The sequence below is a fragment of the Ictalurus punctatus genome, chromosome 26 (assembly GCF_001660625.3).
Source record: "Ictalurus punctatus breed USDA103 chromosome 26, Coco_2.0, whole genome shotgun sequence".
NCBI classification, from domain to species: domain Eukaryota; kingdom Metazoa; phylum Chordata; class Actinopteri; order Siluriformes; family Ictaluridae; genus Ictalurus; species Ictalurus punctatus.
The window spans coordinates 16,946,496-16,967,077 of record NC_030441.2 but is presented as its reverse complement, the minus strand read 5'-3'; the positions used below and the strand labels follow the sequence as shown (position 1 = coordinate 16,967,077).

Below are 20,582 nucleotides of genomic sequence, written 5' to 3'. Positions count from 1 at the left end.
TTGGAGCTGGATGTCTCCTCCTGCTCCTGTAGTGATTTTCGGAGGCTGAACAAAGTATGAGAAACTGACACCTACCTCATGCCCTAGGCAGTAAAGTTCATGTTATGCCCGAGAAGACTGCGTTATATCTGAAACATAACCATGGTACTTGCAGGTGCCAAGACAGCATTAAATATATTCAGTGGCAGTGCAATGTTCTCTCCTTTGGCGCCCAGAAACATTCATGAAAATCCTCTGGTCCCACTATCTCAGGGCACTGCCTCCCTAGATAATGATGTTAACCGTTTGGAGAGTTGGCCCGAGCACCCTGCGCACGTCGATGTCGGGCAGGCGTTGGAAACATCCAGAAGGGCTGAACTGATTACGTATCAACCCATACTTTCACCGCAGATGGGTGGTGAAGAGCAATTGGTAATCTTTATCTGTAAACTCACACCAACAGAATAGAGCAGGAGAAGTGGGAGGTCCTGACAATACAGTGGGTGGTGCAAGATCTCAGATGCGCCCCATTCCATGACGGCCTTCGTTAACATCACAAACCACACATCACTGCGGTGGAAATGATCTGTTATCTGCCTAGCTAACAAGGTTCGTCTTACTCTGTAAAACGGGTAATAGTAGAGTAGTTACAGCTGGAAAAACTTGTCCTATGGGCTATAAAATCCCCTAAAATTAAAAGAGATAGTCATGAAAAACAAAGCGAGATACTGCATGACTTCCTTTGCCAAGAAGTTAAAACTGTGATGCCATTAAATCTTTATTGAATGTTCACACAAGATTGATTCAGGTGACTAAACAAAACGGTAATTGTAAAAAAAAAAAAAAACAAACACATTCTTGTTTTAAATTCTGTCAAATATTACAATCGCGAGTGTCAATATTTCTAAGCATGTTAACAGAGAATTTTTTTTTTTACAGATGAACAATTTCCGTCTACACCCCAAGCACAAATTTAACATAAACAAATACATTTTACAGAAGGAAAAAAAATCATGCAAAATACTATGTATGGGGGAAAAAATATATACAATCTTACGATATAGAGTATTCAGAGAAAACATCTAGTTTGTACGACATCTAGTCTGAGTTGACTCTAGAGTCTAAACACTACCAGCTTTATGTGAAGTTTCCTTACTTTCAGTGACCACGTACCCATTTCTACTGAATTCTAAGGAGTTCCAGTTGAGAACATTGCCTGGTTGAAACGTCCCACCATATGTATAATATGCGATCTGATGAGGAGACAGAACAGAGTCCCACATGTGCACATCGGTCAGCATCCCTACAAACGACTGGGCGGTGTCAAATTTTCCACCGTAAGAATCTTGCTCTTGACCCAAAATGATTTTAGGAGCTCCAGCTAAAGAGCTTCCTGCCTTGATTCCTTTTCGTGAACTCGGGATTCCATCGACCCACAGCTGAGCGAGTCCTGTGCTAGCGTCCCAGGTAGCGCACACTGAATTCCAGGCATTGGATTCGTCCTGCAAGCCCCAAAACGTGTCATCCTTATCTAATATATTTAACAGATACACCCCTTGCTTCTGCTTGTAAATTAAAAATCCATTGGCCGTCGATGGCAGAGAAAGTGAGAAAAGGCTCTGAGCTCTGGAAATGTCGGAGAAGGCACGCAGACACACAGTAACAGCGAAGAAGATCTTATTCGTCTCAGGACTGAGGACCACGTGATGAGTGTTGGACTCCACGGGAAATGTGAACATTTTACCTGAAAGATCTTTAAAACGAAGACGATTAGTTGTTCTGTTCTTTTTTTAAAAAAAAAAAAAACCAGAATTGAATGATAAACCATAGAAACAGGTAGACGAACCTTGTCTTTCAGCTGCGTTGAGGAGAAACAGTGAGAACAAGACCACGAGTCCCTTCATTTCTCTAATCATGTCTCGATCTCTGCATGGCATTGAGCTTGTTCCGAATTTATACGTATGTGTTTACCGGAAACGCGACCGGCCTTTGGACTGTTTTTCACTGCATACGTGACCTTGAGCTGTAAAAATTGTGTCACGGGGTTCCGTTTAAACGGTTTACGACCGACAATTTCTCATAAAACCCCCCTTATCAAAACGAGATCGATGCGTTTCGATATCAGCCGCTCGTGAAATGAGGTTAAAAACAACCGCGTCAACAACGAGCACATAACTGTGCTCTAAAAAAAACAAAAACAACCCAACACTTTTCTTTTCTAACTTGTATCGTGCAAAAATTGCGTTCTACACACGTATGCACAGTTTCGGTGCCAACTTTATTACTGTTTAATAATGTTTGACATGAATTACAAGCAGGATATCTTTCAGTCTAGTTTCCAGAAGCTTCTTAATAAGGAAGCATAAATACTCATACTGGGAACGGTCCAATAGCATGCCTTGTTACTGATGATCCCAATTGATTTATTGTAAGTAAGTTACTCATTTCAGTATCAATATCAATATCAACAAATACCACAAACATACATGTACTTGCTCTGAAAAATAAAAAGGCATTGTTGCCCAATTCCAGGCACATATTGCCTCAGGCATGTTTTTGCCCTGGGATTAGTGGATTTGAGTTCAGTAGTTCACTCTACTCTATTGGTAAATGGCGCACTTATATAGCTTTACACTGTGTCTCATTCACCCATTCACATACACACAGTCACACACCAATGGTAGCAGAGCTGCCATGCAAGGCGCTAACTTGCCATCGGGAGCAACTCGGGGTGCAGTGTCTTACCCAGGGACACTTCATCATGTGGAGTCACGTGGGCCGGGAATCGAACCGCCGACCCTATGATTAGTGTACGACCCGCTCTACCACCTGATCCACAGCCGCCCAAATGGACAGGCTTAAAACCACAGCCTGTTTAGCTAAACGGCTTCTTGACATGTTTCGATTGCATTTAACACCATCAGCAGTTCGTTAGCTGTAATAGAGTGTACACGGTCCAATACGGTGTTCCAGAAGGGTCTGCTTTAGCCCTCCTTATTATTCTCCTGTTATATTTATCCCCATGGAGATAATGACGTAATTTGCAAACATAATGTCACTTCTATGTTGATGATTGCACAGTTAAACTCATCACGGTAAAGCAGAAACACTGATATATCAGTCAGGAATAAGATGGCCGTTCTTTTCTCATTTCTCTCTGGAGCTCTTTAAGGTTCTTGAAGGACCTACCGAAGAAGACATAACAGTAATAAAACAGCACATTCTCTTTTGAGAAAAAGCCAAAATAAAACAAATGCTAACCGCACATAGCAATGAGAAACCAGTACATGTTTTTGAAATAACCTCTAGATTAGAATATTGTAATATGTCGCTTCCTTGTTGCCTGCTGTGCTGTCTCTAAACGTAACATTCAGCGAGTTAAGAATATGATCAGTAGAGTAAATCATTACCAGAGCAGAAGAAAAAAGAAGACTTCAAGGGTTTAAGCAATAGTTTATAATCAAAATATTGAAACTCAAACATTTGGTTTAACGGTTTCAGGACTGAACCAAAACACTCGGCTGTTTTAGCCTTGACTTCAGACCCGAATAATCTCAGGGACATCTGTCAGAAACTTGTGTGGGACATGTCCCTATCATTCCACCCATGTGGCACATGACTTACTCTCAAATGTTGTTGAGTTTGGGTGCATAAGGGTCTGTTATTGAGACAAATACAAGCTTATTCGAATTTGAATTAGCATATTTATGCATATTCATAGAATTTGGTATTTGAATCAGAACAAATCTGTAGGGATGGTCTTGCGCAACGTCCTTAATTTTGGTACTTTCTTGGACAAAAATACATATTATGCAAAAACGCTGTCGTCATTTCTAAAATGACATGTTTAGGGTGGTTTTAATATGTGCAGTGTTTCTTCACGGCGTTGGTTGTATTTGTTATTTCATAAATAACAGTATTTAGTGTTTGAATGTGAATTTTGTTTATTTGAATTATACACGTCATATTCCTTTTTTTATGTGGTGTATTTAATAGGTTTTTTGTTGTTGTTGTTGTTGTTGTTTTTGGACGTCCCAGGGGTTAAGATTTGGCTTTAAAAACATATCATACGAAATTACGGGTTACGGTTATAAGATTTAAAAAAAGAAAAGAAGAAAAAATAAGAAAATCAAAACCTTAAATACACATTTAAAATATTCAGTTCTCACAGAATGAAGATTTTATGTGAATCAGGTCACATATGAGGCATTCGGGGAAGAGTAGAATTTTGGGGCGTTCAAACAAAAAAAAGTTTTTCCATTCTACTCAAATTTTCTATGATGATATTAATGCACACGATGCTCAGTGTAACTGTTAAAGAAACTTTCTAGCTTGTTAGGCGATGCTACCGTTAGCTTGTTGGCACTCATTAGCAGCTAACAGCTAAAGTTAACTGTTTCAGAGGAACATAAATAATTATATAACTATAATGGCTCATTATAGTCCATATCTTCAGTTTTGACTCCACATCTCTTCACCTCACTTCACGGACGACTGTGATTGGCTGAGTTTGACCACTCCGAATGTGTCTACTTTCACACGGGAATTTCTTATTTTCCAGATTTGATTTTATGTTTGTCTATTTAAGGCTCTTTTTTAAATCTCAAATACCTGTACTCTTGAATGATACATTTTTTAAAAGGCTAATCTTTCCCCTAGCAAGTAAAAAAAAAAATTGGCAAAACTGTAAAAAAAAAAAAAAAAAAAAAAAAAAAAAAATGATTTTATTTAATCTAAAGTGTATACTGGATAATTCAAACATACGAAATTTATATAAAAATACTTGTTAAGATTCTTATTCAATGCAACAAGAACAAGAAGTATTAGCAAAGTCGTATTATTTACAAGGTTAATGCTGACAGACAAAATTTCACTCCGTCCAGGATTTCATGTTTTTGCTATCGCGGAAATCAACGTAAATTTTCAGAATTACTGCAGATTTACCGTAGATCTGCGCCCAGACGCGTCATGTGATGTCGTCACTACGCGCATTCAACCAAAGAACTCTTCGACTCACACGTCGAACACGAGTACGGCTAAAAGGTTTACCAACAAACATCAACGTGAAAGGCCGGGAAAAACTATTTCCTGAAATTCCGGTTTTGCCAATTCAAGAAAAAAAAAACAACAACAACTCAGCAAGTTGCATCGCAAATTTTGGGGGAAAAAGCCGCCGCAAAATCAAGCAGTTGTTGGTAACAACAATCTACCCCCCGTCTGCAAAATATTGTACGGACTGAAATTTAGTTCAAAAGGTTTATGTATAATTCAAAGTCATTTATAAAATGTAGAAAATACATGTATATAGTATGTCAGATTGCACGTTCCATATTTTTAATCGAGAATCAGTTTGAAGACAGCTCACCTTTTTGATTGGTCAGTGCAAACTGTGCTCGGGAGGCAGTAAGTGTCTTATGATTGGTTGATGCAAATGAGGTCTGGCAGTGGTCCCGCCCCCACGTAGGTTCTCCTCGTCACGTGGTTGAGTGCAGTCTCCTCAGCCGGTGCTTTAAGGGAGAGCGGCGTGTCCTCTATCCATCCAAGGCCAGTTTTACTTTCGGACAGCAAATGTAAGGTTTTTTTTTTCCATTTCAGCAGCACATCTTTGCTTTAGATATAACATACTGAAAGCTTGAAATAATCAGTCGAGCGGTTGTTTGAGTCAGTTTAGCGTTTAAACGACTCAGCATTGAACAAAAGATCTGCAGAGTCGGTTCAGGAACCTTTTATTTATTCAGCAGTAAAGCAGGTTCTTTTATAATATTATTAGCAAAACATGCAGTTTTTAAAAATGTATTTTTGTAATAATAATGATGATAATTGTTGTTCTTTACATAACAGTGCTTACGCTGTGTAACTTTTTGTCCTAGCTAGCTTCAATGCTAGTTAGCGAAACGGATATGAATAAAATAAACGTCGCACAAATTGAGCACTTTTACTAGAAATAACAGCTCAGACTGATCATCGGGTCAATAACAGCATGATTGCATGTCTTTACGTCAATTTACGTGTGCGTTATTTAGCGCATTAGCTCTCTGACGGCCTACAATGTAGTCAAGCGATAGTTTTGACTTCCCACCCGCATTTGGACAGACCCCGCCTACTGGGCTACGATTGGCTGGCACGGCCCCGATTTCTGACCTGTGATTTGGCTAGTACTTCTGGCCATTCAGCAGTAGCCAATCATAGCGCAGGAAGCTCGAGACGTCAAAAACGATTAGGAGGATAGAACATGAGTGTTAATGTTAGAAGGTCGTTCACCTGGCCAGTTTATCCAGTCTCAGTCTCTCTCTCTCTCTCTCTCTCTCTCTCTCTCTCTCTCTCTCTCTCTCAGCTTGCAGTTGTATTTGTTCAGATATTTTGCTTTGTCATCGTGCCAATCCACAGCCCCAAACCCAGGGTGTTATTTTATCCACCAAAAAAAAAAAAGCACAGTGAGCTCCTTAACTAAGTAAATAGTTTTAAGGATTTTCTCTTTTGGAAATAAAGTGAAGTTTTTGTCTTTAGTAAAGCCTCCCCAGGCACCTGACCTGCATGTGATCTGCAGTGTGTTATTGCGGTGTTATTCATTTCACACCCCCAGTGCTGCTGAATTCCCCATTCCGATTGGTCAGGTTCACGTTCTATATTAAATCCACAACAACTTTTATCGTTTCTATAGAGACGGCACCTAGACGGAGCGAATCCTTCACGTAACCCGAGACTTGACGATATTTAACGGACTTGAAAACCGAGTTAACGGAGTAAAACATGTCAGGGCTGATTTGGTGACGTTTCGGTAAAGACCCGTTTGTTTAACGTTCAAGAAAAGAGTCTCCAGTGTCGGTGATCTTGTAACGTTTCCCTCCACAGGAAAGTCTTCAAGACGCGAACAGTTTACGCTTTAATAAAATGTTGACTCGGTAACATATTGTAGGCGCTTTGCGTACTCTCAAGCCTCTTGTGCCTGATTTCTCTTGTCAGCTGCAGCAAGCCCTCGAGATGTCTGCTGGAAACGCCAAGATCGGTCACCCTGCTCCTCAGTTCAAGGTCACGGCAGTGGTGGACGGCCAGTTTAAAGACGTCCAGCTCTCCGACTACAGAGGTATGCGGAAGTCGATCACTGAAACGGTTTGGTTAAGGGAAAGGATGAGGATTGTTACTGTTTTGAACGCTGGTGCCATTTTGGCACGATCCCAAGTCCTGGGCCTTAGTTTCTCGGTTGTCCAGTCACCGCCTGGCAACTGTTGCCATGCGCCATTACCTCGGACAAGCTTCGAGAAGGTCCAGATTATGTGGAAAAGCGAGACTTGGTGTTTGAATGTCTTTTACCTGGTCAGAAATGGTTTCGAAATGTGAGCTTTGGCTTGGAAACAAGCAAACACTGACAATCCCAGTGTCTGTACATTTGTATTTATTTATTATGATTAATAATCTGTAATTACAACCTCTTATACCACGGTGCTGTTCTGATTGGTCAGAAGGTGCGTTGTTGCGGTGATGTGTGAATGAGGAATTAAACACTTCAGGACGCACTGTTTTGGAGAATATTAACCGTGCTCCGTGTCACACCACGCTGTTGTTGATTCTTTTCCTATAACCTCATGTCTCGTCATGTCTTATTCCTGGTTTATACGGTAACCCTTTGTGGCAAAGTCTCCAGGTCTGAACATTTGTTTATCCTGTTTAAAGTCCATACAGGAATTCGCAGTTTTTAAAAGATTTTATTTATTTATTTATTTATTTATTTATTTATTTTAATGGATCGTTGCAACCAAAAAGGCTTGTTTTTTTTTTTTTGTTTTTTTTTTTGGTGGCAGTTTTTCTTTAAAAAAAATAAATAAATAAAATAATAATAATAATAATAATAATAATAATAATAATAATAATAATAATAATTTTTTGTTTTGAAGGAAAGTACGTGATTTTGTTCTTCTATCCCCTGGACTTCACCTTCGTGTGCCCCACCGAGATCATCGCCTTCAGCGATCGCGTCGAAGAGTTCCGTAAGATCGACTGTGAGGTCCTCGCTGCCTCCACCGACTCTCACTTCAGTCACCTGGCCTGGTGAGGAGCGTCTGCACCCCACACACACACACACACACACACACACACACACACACACACACACACACACACACACACACACACACACACACACGGTGTGGTGTTTTGGGTTTTTTCTCCACTTTCTTAATAAATCAGCCCCCAGCCTGAACACCTGCTAATGTGTATTAGGCCCTGACTGGTAGAAAAGTCCTATGATACAGACTATAAGCAGAAAAAGATGTACAGTAGGAACCCGTACCCACGGGGGATAGGTTTCAGGCTCTCTCTGTGTGTGTATGTATATTAATTATAATCTCTTTCCTTGTATCCTTTTACATTTCCAAATATTGAGAACGCTTCTGTCTCTAGATGAATATTGAACTTTTAACACTCGGCGTGTGTCTGTACGTGCGTCTGTGCACGTTGGACTGGGGTTTGGTCCGAAGATTTACCAGCGACTGCCTTATCGAAGGTCGCCCCCGTTACCCTGCCCCTCTGTGATAAGAGCAGCGAGAGCAGAAGAATGGTCAGACTAGCACAGATGCACAGTGAGGAGTAACGGCCGTTCATTCATTTCTAGAAGCCCCTGTAACGTTCAGGCTTGTCTGTAACACCGTTATACCACGGGTTAGGAGGAACAACAGTAAGTAATTATTTTGGTAAGAATTTATTTAGTCCATGATTAATGAATGATTTATTACCTTCAGGCAAAAGTATGGGGGAAGTGGTCGCTCAGTGGTGAAGATGTTTCTGATTAGAAGGTCATGAGTTCAAATCCCAGCACCACCAAGCTGCCACTACTGAGCCCTTAACCTTCAATGCTCGGAGATGACTGTAAGGCGCTCCGGACGGGTGCGTCTGCCAAACGCCGTGAATGTAAAATAAAGTATAAATGATGCCGAGTTTCTAAAACGCTTCCGTTTCGATACGTCTTCCTTCCGGGAAATGCAGACTTCCTGTATAATAATCGGTGTGTCTCGCACCCACGTTTTTAATCGGTGTGTCTCGCACCCACGTTTTTAATCTGAAGTCTCGCACCCACGTTTTTAATCTGAAGTCTCGCACCCGAGCTGTAAACCGGTTATGGCTTTGGCGTTGGCGACAGAAGAGCTGCAGAGATGCAGAAGTTCTTGCTGAACGTCTTTAGTATGTGGGATAAAGCCCCCCCCCCTCTGTTTTTGTGTCCCGATAGGATCAACACCCCGAGGAAACAGGGAGGTCTGGGCTCCATGAACATCCCTCTGCTGGCCGACCTGACCCAGTCCGTCTCCCGCGATTACGGCGTGCTGAAGGAGGACGAGGGCATCGCCTACAGGTGACCGCTGCACTCGCGCTGGATTACTGTGTACCGTCGGCAGAAATACAAGCTGAGCAAGCAAACGTAGATGTACACGACTACCTTTTAATGTCGTTCAGCTACTTCGGTCATGTAGTGTGTTTTGAAATGTGTCCAGGATGTTTGATTGCGTTCAAGGCGACACAAACCACACGATAACGTTTTATGACGTTTTGTATATTATCTGAACCGCACGTATAATCGATCACGCTTATTCCCCTGTCGTGAGCGGTCCGTTTTGCGTTCTCGCAGAGGGCTGTTTGTGATCGACGATAAGGGCATCCTGAGGCAGATCACCATCAACGACCTGCCCGTGGGCCGCTCGGTGGACGAGACCCTCCGCCTGGTTCAGGCTTTCCAGCACACCGACAAGTACGGAGAAGGTGAGTTCAGCCTGAAGTTCTCCACAACCCTGCGCAGTCACGTGACCTACAGAACGCGTGCACGATTCCGGCCGGGCCGTATGCTAGGACTTGTTTTCTGTAAAGCTGCGGTTTTGGGCATCGTTCGCCTAGTTTCGGGGGTGTCGTTTCTCCACTGCCGATTGGCTGAAGCTGCAATGTCCGGGATATCTGAAGAGCTCGATGTGGCGTTCACGAAAACTTGAAGCTGAATACGATTCTTTTTATCGAAATGTCAAGTATTAAAGACTACTTTAAGTATTATTCGATCATTGAAAGTATTAAAGTAAATCCACTACCACACACGAGGCACGTGGTTCTGCGGAGTTTTGCGATTGGCTGCAGTGGCATTTTGTGCAGGAACTACAAGCCAATCGGTTACAAGCGCTCTGAGGGCGGGAACTCGCGCCTTACTGGGACGATCGCTTAGTCCCTGTGAAGTGCCGTGAAACACCCGGTGTTATTCGACACGTTGACGTAATTTCCGCTGAAACAGAAAGTCCGGGCGGGATATCAGTGGCTCCTCCTCCTTTTGAAATGGCCAATAGTGTTTAGCCCAGGTTAAGCCATGCTGGACGGTTAGTTCCATGGGAAAATGGTTTAAAACGGTGATTATTTATTTTTTTAGTGTTGGAGCAGGGAAACTTCTTCAGATTCTGGAGAGCATTTGATTGGACAGAAAATCTGATGAGAAGCTGAAGTGCAGAACGAGGTCATCAAAATTGTTGCTCCGTATCGTTGGTAGACAGAGGTAGAGTTTTTAATTTTGTCGTCGTCTTGGCGCTCACAAGCTTATCGTTAACCTTACGGCGAACATATTCGCCATGATTTCATGGGGACTTCAAGTGCTGGGTCCTTTTTTTTAAAAAAAAAAATAAATATTTTTTTCCCCCCTTTTTAAACGATGCGTTGTCGCCTCACGTTTTAAAGGCACGTCTAGCAGAAATGAGCAAGCGTGCCAGACTCGAGTAACGACTTTTACCACAACACAGGGCGAAGAACACCACGGCGAACTGCGCGATGAAAACAATAACAGGAAATCCTCGGCAGATGATAACCGTCTTGAACGGAGACCTAACACGAGGCCTGGATTGACCTTGTTGCTTAGAAACTACTGCAGTCATTCAGAAATATATTTTTTTTTGGTTTTTAATCAAACGAGGAGCAAGAGTGCGAGAATTTTTAAACGATCAGCCGAATAAGATCCGAACACCGCCGAAGATCCTTAAATCTCGCCTCGGAGATCATCCAGCTGAATAGACCTCGGATATAAAAGCGGGTCTGTAATGTAACGGTTTTGAATGCGGATTAAATTTTGAACCTCTCCCCCCCCCCTCCCCCTTGTCGCCGTTCAGTCTGCCCTGCTGGATGGAAGCCCGGAAGTGACACCATCGTCCCTGACGTTCAGAAGAGCAAAGAGTTTTTCTCCAAGCAGTAACGTGTTCCTCGCGTCTGCCCCGGAGACTCCGACCCAGCGGGGTACTGAAGCACTGAAAAAAAAACCCTGTTGGGGTTTCCTTTTTGTTTTCTGCTGTTTGAGCCTTAGAGAATGAATTCCAACAGTAACACTTATGTTTTTGTCTGCTGTTTCTTTAATTGAATTTAAGTCTGTTGTAACATGTTCTGAAATTCCTACAGTGTTTTTTTTCTTCTTTTTTTTCTGTTATGAAACCATCGTAAAAGAATTTGTACTAGTCAACCATCCAGGTCTGCTGTGTTAACCGTCCTGACATTGACCAATAAAGATGGTGGTTTAAAATCACTTTTTTCTTTTCTTTTCTTTCTCCATTTACTTTTACCTATTTATTTGGACGTGACCTTGGCTCAGTGGTCACCAAGCCTGTTCCTGGAGATCTACCTTCCTGAAGACTTTTTTAGATGAACAATGTAGCATCACTCACTGAGATTCTAATCCAAATTTCCTGACCCTGTGAAAACTGTTAGCCCTCATTGGTTGATACTTACCGGGCAGGTCATGATCTAGAAGGTGGTTCGCCCAAGACTACGCTCTGCCACAACGCTGAAGCTGTTCTGACCCCTGCGAGTTCCCTAAATGTGTAGAGAATCTTGTGTAATTTCTGATCGGGTGACTGACTGCGTTTGCGCTCCGTCCTGAAAATGTCTGCAGTTTCCCCGTGAGTTTCTGCACAGTCCCTCGGGTTTAATAAAGTTTCTATCCGCCCGTCAGTGGCACTAAGATCGGCCGCAGATCTCAAAATCTCTACTCGCTACCAAAGAATTACATGCAGTAGAATTTGGCCGGTGGTGTAAACCTGGGGTCTATCCTGGGAACGTGGGGGTAAGGTGGGAATACACCAGTCCATCCACATGCTCACACACTCATTGAAACCTTAGAAATTAGAGAAGAGTTATACAGTGAGTACAGGTGCGTCTCAAAAAATTTGAATATCATGGGAAAAGTAAAAAAATTTTCCCGTAATTTAATCCAAAAAGTGGAACTTTTAATATATTTTAGATTAACGCGGAAATCAAAAACCCAGTATCTCAAAATATTCGAATAAAGAATTTATAATCCAGAAATGTCGACCTGAGAAGAGCTCTAATGAGCTGATTAACTCAAAACACCTGCGAAGGTTTCCTGAGGCTTTAATCTCTCAGTCTGGATCAGTACACACACGATCACGGGGAAGACGGAAGGAAATGTTGCATTTCATTTGGAAATCAAGGTCCTGGAGTCTGGAGGAAGAGTGGAGAAGCTCCCAGGACACACCACAGGTGAGTTGGAACTGATCGAATTTACGAAGGTGGGTCAAATGAAAACGTGGAAGTGCGACATGAAGGAATGAGGAATCTGGAAACATCTTTAAAACCTGGAACGCTTACGCTTAAAGAAATAAAAACGATGTAGAAAAATGACGCCTATTTGCAAAAAAAAACAAAAAAAAACCCTTTTCTTTGATACACTGTGTATTCACTTCATACAATAAAAGGTATTAAATATGTAATGAGCCTAGTGACAACTAGATGGAGGTGTTTCACCAATTTCTGATGAAATGCATTAGTGTTTGTGTGTGTGACGGTTCGGTCATGTTTGTCAACACGTAAGGTGATGCACTCGTCTCCTCCAAGAAGCTTGATGACCATCCGTGCCACATTCTACCTTCTACCCTGGGTGTAGTATAGACGCTCCACATAAACAAATGATTAAAAACCTTGTTGATGTGGTGAATTTTTCGATAAGGAGATGTTTAACATGTATGGAAGGAGTCTCCAGTGTCAGTGCTTTGTAACAGTCAGCGGTAAAGCTGTCTTTTTTTCCGACAGTCTACACGACACGGTTTCTCATTAACACGACAAGCTGTGTGTGTGTGTGTGTGTGTGTGTTTAACTTCAAAAGAAATAAAAACAGAGCGGTTGGTGAGGGAATGACTGTTTATAGCTATAACGTTAGTAATAACAGGAACTGACTTGTTTCGCAGATGTTCCACAACATTAAATGTAACTATAAATGGATAAAAGGTATGAGTCTAGCACACCTGAAATACTGAACTGAGTTTTCAGGAGCACAGCTGTGTGCTTCTCATGCAAGCAAATTGGCCATAACGAGCGCTCGTGTTAAAAGGACGTACGGTAAACATACATTAATGCTGATCCCTGACTCGGATAACGTGCCCTCATGCCTCCATTTGGGGTTACCCAGACTGGGCTTGGCTCGCTAATGCTACCTTTGAACAGACGTGGACTTGTTGCTCAATGTTACGTCATGGTGTGCATCTTAAATGGGTCACGTATTGAAAGCAGGAATGATCTTGAATATCATCGCTCACATGGATATACACTTGGTTTAAATTTGTACATCATCATCGCTTTTGAAGATAGAGGTAAGGGAGCAGATTTACAGAAATCAGGATGTGGAGAGGGACCACCGCAGGACCACAGCTTAGCTGATATTATTTGGGCGGTGGAGCATTGACACTAGTAAGTAGTTTGTTATGCAGCCAATAATAATTTACTTAATAATGATTAATAATCAGCGTAGTGGTGGCTCAACGGTTAAGGCTCATGGTTACTGATCAGAAGGTCGGGGGTTCAAGCCCCAGAACTGCCAGGCTGCCATTGTTGGGCCCTTGAGCGAGGCCCTTAACCCTCTCTGCTCCAGGGGGCGCTGTATCATGACTGACCCTGCGCTCTGACCCCATATGTGACAAATAAAGGCTTCTTCTTCTAACAGCAGTGCCGAGGTCCGAAATGGACACGGATGAAGTGCTAGAGCCATGGGCCTGCGGAGCATAGCCAGGGGGTCTGCGATTTGCTAACGCTGTTAGAACCATGAACGCACCGTTATCTGACATCTATAAATAAAGTTAACTTGAATGTAATGACAAGATTTAAAGAATGGGTTCTAAAGATCACTCTTTCATCTTATCCCGGTCAGGGTTGGAGCAAATCCCAGAACCACTGCGCCTCAAGGCGGAAGATTTTATGATATCAGGATCAGATGCCAGGGTATTTCAGTGCACCACATACATGCACTTATTCACACCTAGGGGCAATTTAACAGAGCTAATCCACCTACCTGTACCTGCATGTTTTGGGACTAAGCTCAGAAAGCTGACAACCCAAAGGAAACCCATGCAGACACTGGGAAAACTTGCAAAACTCCACAAAGGTGGCAACGCTACCCACTGTACCACCACGCTGCCTGCGGAAAAACCTGAAATGAGAAGAAGAAAAAACTTTTCTGGTGGCTCCAATAAATAGTCAAAACTTTTACAGTGATTTATTTGTTTGCTTCGTGTTTAGCACGTTTACCTCCCACCTCTGGATTTCAGGGGTTTGAATCCTGACTCCGCCCCGTGTCCACCGAGTTTGCACGATCTCCCCATGCTTCGTAGGTTTCCTCCAGGTACTCCGGTTTCCTCCCCCAGTACGCTGACTGGCATTCCCAAATCGTCCGTAGTTTATAAATGTGTGTGCGATTGTGTCCTGTGATGGGTTGGAACCTTGTCTAGGGTGTCGCCTGCCTTGTGCCCCGGGTTCCTTCGGATCGGCTCCGGGCTCCCTGTGACCCTGTATAGGATAAACGCTACAGATGGATGGGTCTGTGACCGAAAAACATTTGAGAACCTTCGCATTAGAGGACGATTAACGCTGTCCCGGGGAAAGTGGGAGTAAACAGCCTAATGTGTGTAACAAGGTGGTAGGTGTGTGTGCGTAACGAAGCGGTCAGTGACAATAAAGTGCTTCAAAGCTCTAACACCTCTGTCACTTCTAAACCTTATACACTCATGCCATATCACCACCCACACACACACACACACACACACACACAGCGTCTTCTCAATGGCGATCTATTTAACTTCATATGGGCTACATTGTGAATTTGATGTATATATATTTGATTCCTGTATGAGGTTTCTGGCAATTGTAGTATCTTTTTTTACTTGTTGTTATTGAAAAACTGGTCATGTGAAAAGTGGTCCAATAAAACTAATACATTATTATTATTTTTTAATTACTAACCACGTGACTCAGTAATTGGGATTAAAGGGGCCGGATTAAGAGTGAAGGATGGGAAACAAATAATAAATGTGGCGAAAACAACCTCGGGTCTATTAATAGGAGAAAACAAATCTATTTTTCAGCGAAGAACCGACCTCAATCTCTCTCAGCTCTTTCATGTCATTTGTGCTTGCCATAGCTCTAAATTTGTGCAAACTACCCGGAAAATGTCAGCGGTTCTTATTTTTATCTCAGGTTTTCTTTTCGCCGAAACTGTTTTGGGAACTCGAGAGTCGGGGAATTTCCCCAGTTGCTAACTCTTTCACCCATTCACACGCGCGGCTCATTCACTGAACTTCAAAGTCAGGAGCAAAAGAAAAGAGAGAGAGAGAGAGAGAGAGAAAAACTCTGCTTAAACCGGTAGTGTGGGCGGGGTTTCCTGGCAGTTCTACTCTCGATGACGTACATGTTAAATATTTGTCCATTTTTGGATTCTACGTTTACGTAAGCACGTTCTGTACGCACACTTCAGAGCGCGCGTGAAGTATATATATATATATATATATATATATATATATATATATATATATATATATATATATATACACTATAAGTATATATGGAAGTATAATACACACACACACATACACACACACACACACACACACACACACTATTTGGTATGCACTGTTACAAACAACACACTAGATGTTTTTTTTTTTTTTTTTAAGTATTTTACTTAAATACAAAAACAACAACAACAACAACAACAAAACACCTTTACAGTAACAATGTGTCCAGAATAAACGGACGTAAACAATGAAAATAACTTATCGGGTTGTATTCATAGGATATCACTTGCACAAAGATGATGAAGTGTTGCTGACAGTCCTGACAGTCCTTTCATTTTTCTTTCGTGTGCATTTCATCTGGTACCATAAGAGCAACATGTTTATAAAGGAAATGCTTAATAAAAAAAAAAAAAAAAAACCCAACAAAAACAGACACATAGCAACACATTAAAAAGTTTTCTACAAGAAACATACGCTCGAATTCATTCAGTGCTGCAATGCAATAATGTCAAGAAATCTTCCAGTGTTTCCCCCTTTTTTTGCATTAAAAAAAAAAAAAAAAAAAAAGACTGTTCGTGAGTTCGTGTACGTCTCAGTACGACTTGATCTTCGGCGTCACCATCAGCTGGCACCCGCTGCTCACGTGCGTCATGACCTTCTGCTTGAGTTGCGCTACCTGCTCGCGCAGCAGGGACGCGGTGTTGGACAGCCCGGCGTTGTCAGTCTTCAGCACCTTCACCTTGTCCTCCAGCCGCGAGATGCGCTCCAGCTTCCGCCGCCGGCACTTGGTGGCAGCGAGTCGGTTGCGCAGGCGCTTGCGCTCGGCTTTGATGCGCTCCTGCTCCTCCAGGTCGACCGGCGACGTCGGCGGCGAGCCGTCCGCGCAGGCGCCGTGCACGTCGGGGACGATCTGCGGCTCCTCTTTGAGAGCCGAGAGCCTCGGAGCGTGCTGGAAGGGATGGTGAGGGTGGTGATGGTTGTGGTGATGCTGCTGCTGCTGCTGCTGGTGTTGGTGATGGTGGTACTGATGATGTTGAGGCAGATAGCTGATGGTCGCGCTGGGGTAGGTGCCCGGCGCTGCGGACTGCTGGACGCTAGTGTTGGGGCTGCAGCTGTTCAGCGTGGCGTACACGCGCGCCTCGGTCTGCACGGACGGCACTCCTCCTGCGCCGATGGACACGTTCGGCGGGGCCACATGGTTCATCTTGTGCAGCTCGTCCAGGGCTTTGACAAATCCGTCCGCGAAGCCTTCCTGCTCCTCTGTGATTGAGCGACTGTACAGGTGGTACTGACCCGGGGTTGGGCTCGTGATCACGCCTCCGCCGCTCTGCGCGATGAGACGCTCCAGCTCCGGAGAGGCAAGTTTCAGCGAGCCGGTGTCTGCGCTCCCGGCCGTGTAGAAATCACCCTTGAAGTTGCGGTAAGGCTCGACAAAGCTGGCGCTCATGCTCTGCTTTAGATGCTTGTAGTCGCGCAGGGCCACGGCGTCTGGAGTGCCATAAGCAGAGAGAAACGAGTCGTCATGATAAAACGGTTGCTCCATTTTGGTTGATATGTGACACATTTAGAGAGCAGGACTTATTATCTCTCTCCCCCTCTCTCTCTCTTTTTGTTTAATATATAAAGATATGAGAGTACACTTTATAGCGCACAGTGTCCAAACATCTCGTGCGTTCCGTAAATATTAACAAAAAGCCCAGAGAAATTAAAACAGGCTATAAAAACTATATAAAAAAAAAGACTTCCAGGAGGAAAAAAAAACGTTTTGTTTACTGTACCAAGTCTCCAGACGCTTTTCCTTTTTTTTTTTTCCTTTAACAGCTGCCTCAAAATGATGTCCAAAACCTCTCTCCTTCCGAAACGCTTATTCACAGCGCGCACATACACACGCGCACGCGCACACACACATATATATTGATATATATACACACACACACACCGCGCCGTCTGTGCGCGCACTTTCCATCCACAGCACGCGTTATCTAAACTTCCAGCGCGCCGCCTCGCTTCGTTTTATACTCGCGTGCTCGAGACGCGCGCCGCCTATTGGCCGAAACAGGCCACGCCCGCTTGGATGACGTTGTTGCCAGGAACTACCGAGAGTTGAAAACAAGGCTGGAGGCGCTCTCTCGCGTAGTCTCGTTTCCATAGACGCATTCGACCGCTTGTTAAAAAAAAAAAAAATACAACAACAAAAAAACAACAAAACAAAACTGAACCAAACAAGAAAACAAAGCGCTTTTAGCAAAGTTTCCCTCCACGGGTGGGAAAGAAGGGAGAAAAGGAAAAGCAATAACAATAACACCAGCTTGTCATTATGGTCAGAGCAGACTGGCTGAGAAGGTTATACATTTATCTGAGGTGGCTTGTTGGCTATAGACAGAAGTTAAACTAGGATTTAGGAGGTGAGGAAGCCTCACTTCTTCTTTTATAGGTGGCAACGACAGCAGTGTTTACGTGTTTATGTGTTGCTATAGGCTATAGAGTTTCTAAGATAGGTGTCAAAAGGGAAATGCGTTGAAAAAAACAAAACAAACAAAAAAAAAAAACAACAACATGTGAGATATGTTTATTTCTGTCCTTATCGGTTTCAATAAAGTCGTCAGTCCGGCATTAGAACGCTATCAAAATATCTCATTTAATTCCCGGCGAAGGTAATTGCGATGGAGTGAAGAATTCTACAGTGTTTCATTGTTAGTTTGGTACAACGGTGTGAAAAATCCTTCATCCATCTCGAATAAGCACTTTTATCCTTATCAGGGTCACGGTAAGATCCGGAGTCTATCCTGGGAACGCTGGATGGGAGGCGGGATAGGCCCAAATTCGACTTGCCAATCATCCTACAAGCATATTTTTGAGAGGTAGGAGGAAACCGGAGAACCTGGACGAAACCCACACAGACACATGGAGAACATATGAAACTCCACACACACACACACACACACACACACACACACACACACACTAACCTGAGCTCAGGATGGAGCCAGGAACCGTGGAGCTGTGTGGCTGGCAATGCTACCCACCATACCACCATACCGCCCACTAAGATTAAGCTTTCCAACAAGCTTTTCCACTTCCTGTTTATGTAATCTTACACTCTTAGACGGCGTAGAAACCCGTCTCTCTTTTGGTACTCTAGAACAGAATGAGTAAAACCCTTTGTGTAAGCTGAGAACCCTTAATTATCCAACAAACCCTTAAAGAATCAGTGAAGAACCATTAAAAAAAAAAAAAAAATAAAGGAAATCTTTCCGTCTTCTAACTCCGTGTTCTCAGAGTCGGGGTCCATGAAGCAAAGCGCAAAGCCGTGAATGAAAAAAAAACCCAATTAATTGTTACGGTGGTGGAAATCACAACCGACCTTCATCAGAGTTGTTATATTTATGATTGAGTTCCATAGCTCGAATAATTAGACAAAATATTATCACATCGAGGTTAATTAATGAGGTTAATAGTTGAATTTGTATTTGTGTTCATAAAATAACATTTTGATAACATGGATTTGTTTTACAATGAAAGGAGTGCCTGGCTGCCAAAATGGTAAAGCTGACTAACTAAAGGTACAGAAGATTTAAAGCTACAGAAAAGTGTATGGTACAGTTCAGGACCTGAGACTGTATAGACTTCTACATGATAATTTAGGTTAGATCTACACAAAATATCCTGTGGTTAAAGCCCTATTCAAAAGAAATGAACATTAACGTAACAGGTCGTTCAGAGTGTCTTTCCCGAAGCGTTTCAAAGCTCATGTCAAAAAGAAAGCGTGCTCTGCCGTAGCCATGCGGTTTACGGATAATAAAGCGATCGGCCGATCGCCGTTTGTCCCCTTATGGCCTGCATTTCTCTGCTGAGAAGAAGGACCATCTGAGCCGGCTTGTGAAATCTCCTCCACTGTGTAGGATGGAGAGAAAAGAACGAGGAGGTGTGGAGGACAACGGAGGCATGCGGCCTCGAGTTCGAGTTTGTAGAGTTCTGAGCGCATTTCTGCAGAAGTCCTGAGCTGAAAAATGCATCCGATCCAATACCATGTAAATACGACGTACCACGCCTGCACGATTAAACACGGCGTAAACCGCGCAGCAAGAAACACGAGAGGGAGGAATGCAGCAGAGTTCTAAGAGCGGTAACAAATCAAACGTGTAATAAAGAAGGTATTAAGATAAAGCGGTAATAACAAATCGAGGAACGCATGGGGGAGAAACATGGGAATTAAAATCAAACATTTTAATATAAATTGAAATAAAAAATGCTCGTAAAAATATCAAAAGATCCTATATATATATATATATATATATATATATATATATATATATATATATATATATATATATATATATATATAACAAGGAAGCTATGTTTTAAATAAATAAATAAATAAATAAAATTGTGTATGTATATATGTGAGGGATTTTCAAGAGGGAGTCAGTTTCAGAGTATATACACTTAATTTTATATAATACGTATGTATATATGATACAGGAATACTCAAGATTCTGTGGTATATATATATATATATATATATATATATAATAAAACAATAAAAATACTGATACATTAGGCAGCAAGTAAACAGTCAGTTCTCGAAGTTGACGTGTTGGAAGCAGGAAAAATGGGCAAGTGTAAGGATCTGAGTGACTTTGACCTGGGCCAGATTGCGATTGCTAGACGACTGGGTCAGAGCGTCTCCAAAACAGTAGGTCTTGTGGGGTGTTCCCGGTTTGCAGTGGTTAGTCCGTACTAAAAGCTGCTAACATCTTGGTGCCATATACCACAGCACACCTCCAGAGGTCCTGTGGCGTC

The 20,582-nt window shown here is 42.6% G+C and overlaps 3 protein-coding genes across 3 annotated transcripts; 1 reads left to right on the top strand and 2 right to left on the bottom strand.

The window, feature by feature from the left end:
- Positions 1-716: 716 nt before the first annotated feature.
- LOC108258898 (serum amyloid P-component) lies at positions 717-1,951 on the bottom strand. Its single transcript, XM_017457890.3, has 2 exons — positions 1,826-1,951; positions 717-1,732 (listed from the first exon to the last, which is right to left on the bottom strand). The coding sequence occupies exons 1-2, from the start codon at positions 1,914-1,916 to the stop codon at positions 1,101-1,103; spliced, it is 723 nt and encodes a 240-aa protein (XP_017313379.1). The 5' UTR covers positions 1,917-1,951; the 3' UTR covers positions 717-1,100.
- A 3,450-nt stretch (positions 1,952-5,401) lies between these two features.
- prdx2 (peroxiredoxin 2) lies at positions 5,402-11,506 on the top strand. Its single transcript, XM_017457889.2, has 6 exons — positions 5,402-5,549; positions 6,943-7,063; positions 7,872-8,025; positions 9,200-9,322; positions 9,596-9,726; positions 11,100-11,506. The coding sequence occupies exons 2-6, from the start codon at positions 6,961-6,963 to the stop codon at positions 11,180-11,182; spliced, it is 594 nt and encodes a 197-aa protein (XP_017313378.1). The 5' UTR covers positions 5,402-5,549; positions 6,943-6,960; the 3' UTR covers positions 11,183-11,506.
- A 4,682-nt stretch (positions 11,507-16,188) lies between these two features.
- On the bottom strand, positions 16,189-17,769 carry junba (JunB proto-oncogene, AP-1 transcription factor subunit a). Its single transcript, XM_017458253.3, has one exon. It carries the CDS (start codon positions 17,341-17,343, stop codon positions 16,372-16,374), a length of 972 nt encoding a protein of 323 aa, XP_017313742.1. The 5' UTR covers positions 17,344-17,769; the 3' UTR covers positions 16,189-16,371.
- Positions 17,770-20,582: the final 2,813 nt, after the last annotated feature.